Consider the following 7,145-nt stretch of genomic DNA (forward strand, 5'->3'; position numbering starts at 1 on the left):
TAGGAAGTACTTGCATCGCTTCGAGTTGGACGAGTCTCCCAACTGTCCTGAATGCGGTGCTACACTCGAGGACCCGGAGCACGTAATGTTCCATTGTCCCAGATTTCTGCAGCAGAAAAGGAGGTTGAACAGCATCTTAAGGGCGGACATCGAGCCCTCCAACCTGGTGGAAGAGATGTTGAAGTCGTTGAAACCTTCTGGAAATGAATAACAAGGACTAGTCGCTGTCTTCCCAAAGGATAACACGAACATACTTATTGCTTTATAAATCATATATTTATCTATCCATAATAAATACCAACTAGTACAGTAACTCCTTATATACATCCTTCATGATATTTTTTTTATATTTTTCACATTTGCTCTCGTAAAACCTAAAATGCCTCAGAACATAGGAGGCTCCAAAATGAAATCCACTAGGCTTGGCCCCAGTCACTACGGCAATTTGTCGGTACAGCAAACTCAAGGGTTTTACCAACAGCATGTTTACCCCACATCAATTTGGTATGACCCTTGGCAATAGACTGTCTATGCAGACGAACCATTGGATCATTGTTGTTATAACATTTCACCGAGACCTTGCGCCTTTGACGACTGCCCGCGTTACAATGTTGTGGACAGGTGGCCAATGGTTCACTGCTGAAGCAGGTTTGCCCATGGGATTGGACCTGTTGAATTTGATTGCGGAGTACACATCTGGCATGAGAACGTCCAGAAGACTGGGATGAGGCCAAATCGTAATCCTGATTGCCTCCTTCTGAAGCCTCGTACCTGTTGACTACCTCATTTCGAACGTACTGAATAGGATCGCATTGATCCTCACGAGATCGAGCCAGACTTTCTCGCACTTCGGTTTGGCAGTCTACATCGTTATCATCTGGAATGGCCCATGAGTTGATGAAATATTTATTGTTTCGGAAGATGCAGTTGTTAGGTGACTGCTTGTCTGTATAAGGTTCCAAATCGTTCTGGCCGCACAGTCCACGTACTCGGTTCTGGTAGCTAGAATCAGCTTGAATGACAAGCCAATCACCGTTGAAAACCACCCTCATACTACCGTCATGCAAGTCAATTACTACCACTGTGTCATCAGCAGCAGTTTGGGGATAAACGTGAAGACGGACAACTCCATCAGCAACGACTTCCACATGTGTCATTGGATCCACCACGGATGTTTCTTCATCACGCGTGAGAGTGGCCAGTGGTCTCATACCGGCGCCCCGTCCACGGACCTGCAACAATGAAGGTCTTCCACTTTCACCGGTATAAAATTGAATGCCGATCTGACGATTATAGGCTTCACCACTTTCGTCAGCAACCATAACTGTAATGTTGCGAATCTGCGAGCGTGGTTTAGATGGGTATCCGGAATCAGGCAGTTGGTCGACCGTTTGTGCCGCAATATAGAGACAGCGTCCAATTGATTCGTTGATCACAGTCTGGTCGAAGGTAGTCATTGATTTTCTGTCAATAACACATTCCGATCCTCGAGGAATCAATGCGTTCAGTGGAAGATCATCGTAGACCTTCTCGCCAAATGCTACCTTCCTCAGCAATGGAGAAGTCCTCAAATCGTGCACTTCGTAGTCATTCCCTCTAAAGTTGACCACTCCGTCAAAAGAGTTGGTGTCAGGAGACAGTAGCAGGCTTCCACTTAAAGGCTCAATTCGTTTTGCACTTAGGATCGCATCCCGAATTATAGGATTATTCTGCGGCCAGGCAAGGACCTCCAGAATATCCTGGACATATTGCTGGCTTCCCACCTGATGTAGTCTGAAGTTCATATAATTAGGGACGCGAAGATCCTTAATAACACTTCGGCAAGCCGGTGATTGGTTGTTTCCATGCTTTGAGTCACGTTTACATTGAAGTGCTTCTGAGCTTTGCAGGACATATTGCTCGTAATCCGCGGTTTGATTCAAAACAGCCAAAGCTATGACTTCGGAGTTGTACTCATTTTTGTCACCCAGGACACAGTTAGGTCCTACGGTAAGACGGAATTGAATACCAAGTTCACGTTCCTCCTCCACGGCTTGATCGACACTGCTTGATGCATACTCTGAGTTGCCACGTTCAATAATGTCCACTCCTGTGCAGTATTGCTTTTCGTTGTAGTAATTCAATTCGTTCCTTCGGAAACCAGCTGTGAAACTGGCAAACCCGCCTGGCCGGGAGGTTGCATAGGAGCCAACACCCTCATAGACCGATTGATGTCCATTTCCGATTAGGGCGACCCATGCAGACGCGACTGTTGCATAGCCGTTAGTGATGTTTGGAGTGATCAATTCAAAGAGCTGATCGATAGGTTGAAGGAATGCAACTCCTGGATGTGCTGGCTCTGCGGTCTCTTTCAGGACACTGTATGGTGACACACCTACCCTTCCTTGTTCTGGTTTGCGAATGACTCCTGATTTTATGCCAAATCCAAACATAACTCCATCAGCTTTCGTCTTGGTATTGTCGTAAGAAACTTCAATTTGATATAGCTCAAGTCCCTCACTGGGATCTGTGAAGACGTCCAACAGATTGCTTTTGGGAACGCCTCCTACGAGGAATGGAATAGGACCGTAAATATTGCGTGGAGTTTGGTAGTACCCGTGAATGTTCAAAACTAGGCCAGTGGTATTCACACCAAGATAACGGTTGACTACCTTACTTTGGCGAGCACTGATCGGTATGGCACCTGATCCTTCGACAGTATCGGGAGTTAGGCTAAATGCATCCTTTATATTTGTGTATGGAGTTGAACTTAAGTGCAGCAGCGTAGACGGACTGGTCAACTCCAGTGCACCTCTAACATTCTTGGAGACCAAGTCAGCATCAACGTCCAAATATATTGGCAGACGATACATCTCCTTTCGAACATGTCCGGCAACATAGTGTCTGCCATTGTATGGAGTAAGGAAACCTGCTTGGGTGATATGATCGCTACTATAAAGGACATCGATACGAGTTGTCACGTTGATGGTGTCTGGAACGTAGATGGCTGGAGTTTCACCGTCTGTGATAGGTTTGTTCGTTTGGACTTTAACTTCCCCATGAGCGAGTACCAGAGATGGTTTGTCCCAGCTGTAAACATATGGATATCCTGTTACTAAAGGAAACGCGATAGTAACTGTGTCTGCTTTGTAGAGTTTGGTGAAATGAATGCTTCGACCGTTTTTGTACTGCTCCAACATATCATTCAATACATTAGGCAAGCTGTCAACCATTTTCTGGTCAAAGGCTTGATACCTCTGTCCTCCGAAGTAAGTGTAATGGATTTGCGCTTGCAGACGTTCATTTTGATTCTGTTCTACTGGCTGAGGAGCAATCCAAGGGTTCCTTTTATTACCTGTTGTTCGCCTACCGGGGGCTGGAGTAGAGACCTGTTGTACGTCCAAGATGCTCTGCAATTGCGCCAGGAGAGGTTCACATCCTGGAGGTAATGGAATGTTTGGAAGCATATCGTAGTTCAAGTTCTGGTTGTGTGGGCTGGTCACGATTTTTTCGGCTGTATTTCCGCGATCCAAATCAGGAGCTTGTAGCTTATAGAAGCGCTTCAATAATTCCCCAATGTTTGATACGCTTTGATCAGCTTGGAAGAAGGATTTATACATGCTTGCGACCTTATTGATGATGTGGATACTGACTCTCTCTGGTAAGGGGCCATTGGGACTTGTTACAACGGTTACATGCTTGTAGCGATTGTAATTCAACCGTTTTAGTGTTTCCTCGTAGATGGTGGATCGAGAGGTTCCGCTGCCGTATGCCTGAGGATTGAGGAACTTCCTGGCTAACTGGGCTCTATGAGCTCGCTCGTTGGAACCAGTCATGTCGGCAATAGTCTCAATAGCATATTTAACGATCGATTGTACCTGAGAGCTGGGATCCTGGTGAGTGAATGCAGCTATTTTTTGAAGGGTAGCCGCAGGTGGATTTGTCATGATCAACAGCAAAACCGCCATTGAACGAACATCGGGATGCTCCGCGGTATTCTGGTAAATCTTGTAGAGAACATGGTGGGCTAGTTCCGGATGTGAGACAGCAAGATAGTCCAACGCAGCTACCAGAGCTGTTCGCTGATATACTGGGATGTCATCCTGGCTTTCGTAATATTTCTTGAATAACACCAAATATGATGGGTGACCTAGATTTCCGTATGCCCTGATGCTGACCAGAATGTCACGATCGTTTCCGGATTGGAATGCCTTATCCATCCACTGTCCCAGATATTCGATCACTTGTCCATGGACGATATTGCTAAGATTTTGACGGAATGATCCATAGCTGTCTTCCGGATAATAATTTCGAGCATATCGTCGATCGGAGTAGGATCGTCCAACAATTTCAGCGAGAGAAATCAATGCAGCAGCGTGAACATCTGGTTGCCTGGACACTGTTTTACTTTGGATCATGTTCTGAAATTAAGAGATTAGGATTTTCATGGTAGCTGAGCGGATAAAGGGGCTGGATTGGTTTACTTACCATATAGGCCGAGAGCATCTCTTTTGTTGGGGTCTGGATTACTTTTGGTTGAATAACGAGGACAGCAACGGCCTCATCTCCATCTAGTTTTCCCGACGATATCCATTGCGATAGGGCTTGTGCAGCTGGCCCAGTTCCAGCGACAGCTACAGCATCACGGAGAACTTGCCATGGTCCTTCCTGTGCATCACTTCCAGACCTATGTCTTTGAAGTGAGTTCGCAGCATTTTCAATGTCCTTTAAACTTGCTGTAGCCACTAGGTCAGCTAGTATATTGTAGTATTCCAGGACATGATTGTTGGGGATTCGGTTGATATCTTCCATGGCTTCGCTGATGGCATTAGCAACAGTTTTAAGTTTTGCTGCTACTTCGAGGTCATGGTAAATCGCATGTCCTTGGTGGCCTACATAGTAAGGAAGGAATGGATTCTCAGGTGGCTGGTTCATTGTAGGAGCTGGCTGCCAGTAGTTGTCATGTTGTGCGTTTGGATTCGATGATGAGCGTTTTGTGCGCCAATTACGATTTTTTGGGCTTGACTGCTGAGGTTCATCGTCGTTGGATTGATTTGAACTGTTATTATCGTCTTCATCGTTGGAACCTTGATTCCACTGCTGTTGGTTATTGTCTTCAGAGTTTAAACGTCGATTGTGATGTGATCCGACCCGGGCTTGGTTAACTTTGTCAGAGGGAATATCATAGCGGTAGACGAGGTTTCCAACATTTTTGGGATTCGAAGGTTTCGGAAGTTGCGCCTCATAGTTCGAAACCTGCGTCAAAACCAACTCAACGCTACTGGTCGTCAAGGTAGTTTGTTTTTGGTATAACTCGGGAGCAGCTGCAACACGCATTGTCGATTCGGAATACATAATAGTGAATTCAGCCGGGGTTCCTGATGCTATGATTCGACTAACCGTGGACCTCTGGAAAGGTGAATGAAAAGACAGACAATGGATAGGATTATCCAGCAGAGAGGACTTTTTCATAACTTACGGACAAAAAGTCTCCAATTTGATTTGACTCCACGTTAAGGTTATCACTCCATCCAGAAACACCGTGATGATAACTTCGGATCAGGTCACATTCACTGTAATTCATGGTTTTAACAATCTGAAAAACTGGCATCCCTTCCGGCACTGGTTGACTTTCAGCCCAATGGTCATGAAGGCTTGGTACAGCATAGTCAGCTACTGGAGAAATTTCATAAACGACTAGACACTGGCCTGTGATTGAAGGTTCCATGACCTCGTACAGGCCTGAGGGTATATCGTTCTCCTGCACATTGGGCAATTGGTTGTACGGTGATGGCATCAAATTTTGACCACGAATGTCAACTTGAAGTTGAGACAAGATACCCTTGAGTTGATTCACCTCGTCATTGGACATGGATTCGTCAACCTGTAGGGACTGAACAATTCCTCCAGCCAATTGCATGCGGAATGACTTCCCATTCAAGTTCGACTGCTCATTTTTTTCAACATCAGGTATATCGCCATTGTGATCACCATGTTGGAGGTCCAACACCTGCCCAATAAGGACATCTGGGTTGTTACTATTCTCGGTTTGAACGACTAGTCTTCCCTGGGACTGAAGCGAGGCGTATTGTTGTCGAAGTTCTGGTATTCCTGTTTTGGTGGTTGAGTAAATCTGATATGTGTACTCCTTGTTCGATTGCCATGGATTGTACCCGCCTAGTACGGCACCCGCTAATAGAGAAAGAACAAAAAATAATTAGTAAGTTCAGAAAGGATCCAAGGAAGCCAAGGAAACCTACCCAAAATTAAAAATGTAAGAGTAGTCGCCCACATAGCTGACTTTTAACTACTGGGAAACCACTGAATGAATTGAACTGAATGAACGCTTCCTCTACCTTTCCAAGTTTATATATTCTGGAAAATTGCTGGTGTTTGCAGAAATCTTTTCCCTGGGTAGTCAGCGATTTCTTTAGCTTTTTTTTGACTAAACCAAAAATAAAGACGGGCGTCAATAGGTCATATATATATATTGAACGTTAACAGAATAAACGGATGTGACTTTGCATTCAAGGTGAATGACACAGTTACAGTGTGTGCCTGGAAAAAATCCTATTCTGAACATATGCCCAGCTAGTGAATTATGGCCTGTCAGAATGCCCACAATACACCTGCAAGTCCTCCTGCTTTTCGACAGGATAAACTTTGCGGTATGTATGTTGGGTTCTGGCAGGAAAAGTTTGGTGTGTCGAGCTGCCACCTGTCATTATAGGAAACTTGTTCCCAGTTTTTGAAAGCAGATTTAGCCAATGCTACTGATACCCCAATTGCTGGCTCCGGTCCCGGCTTAGGGGAGATTGACCCTTCTTTCGCTAAAGCGTCCGAAATTTCATTTCCCTCTATGCCACAGTGACCAGGTACCCAGAGTAGTTCCACCGGATTGAATCTAGACATAGAGTTCAAACGGTTTCTGCATTCCTGAACGATTTTCGAGGTGATCAAAGGACTGCTCAATGCCCTCAGTGCAGCTTGACTGTCACTGCAGATTGCGATGCGCCTGCCCTTCAACCGCTCGTCAATCATCCAGTTTGCCACCCTTAGGATCGCATAAACTTCGGCTTGAAAAATCGTGGCATATTGTCCCAAAGGAAAAGCCCACTTCTCGTTTTTATTCGAGAGGTAGACTCCGGCTCCAGAACTCTCTTCTG

General features: G+C 45.4%; 1 protein-coding gene across 1 annotated transcript; it reads right to left on the reverse strand.

Moving 5' to 3' along the window:
* Window positions 1-253: 253 nt before the first annotated feature.
* On the reverse strand, window positions 254-6,373 carry LOC119661032 (vitellogenin-A1-like). The gene is made up of 4 exons (XM_038070196.1): window positions 6,240-6,373; window positions 5,459-6,171; window positions 4,468-5,388; window positions 254-4,400 (listed from the first exon to the last, which is right to left on the reverse strand). Exons 1-4 carry the CDS (start codon window positions 6,271-6,273, stop codon window positions 417-419), a joined length of 5,652 nt encoding a protein of 1,883 aa, XP_037926124.1. The 5' UTR covers window positions 6,274-6,373; the 3' UTR covers window positions 254-416.
* Between the last annotated feature and the right edge of the window lie 772 nt (window positions 6,374-7,145).

Source organism: Hermetia illucens, chromosome 7, assembly GCF_905115235.1.
Source record: "Hermetia illucens chromosome 7, iHerIll2.2.curated.20191125, whole genome shotgun sequence".
Lineage (NCBI taxonomy): Eukaryota > Metazoa > Arthropoda > Insecta > Diptera > Stratiomyidae > Hermetia > Hermetia illucens.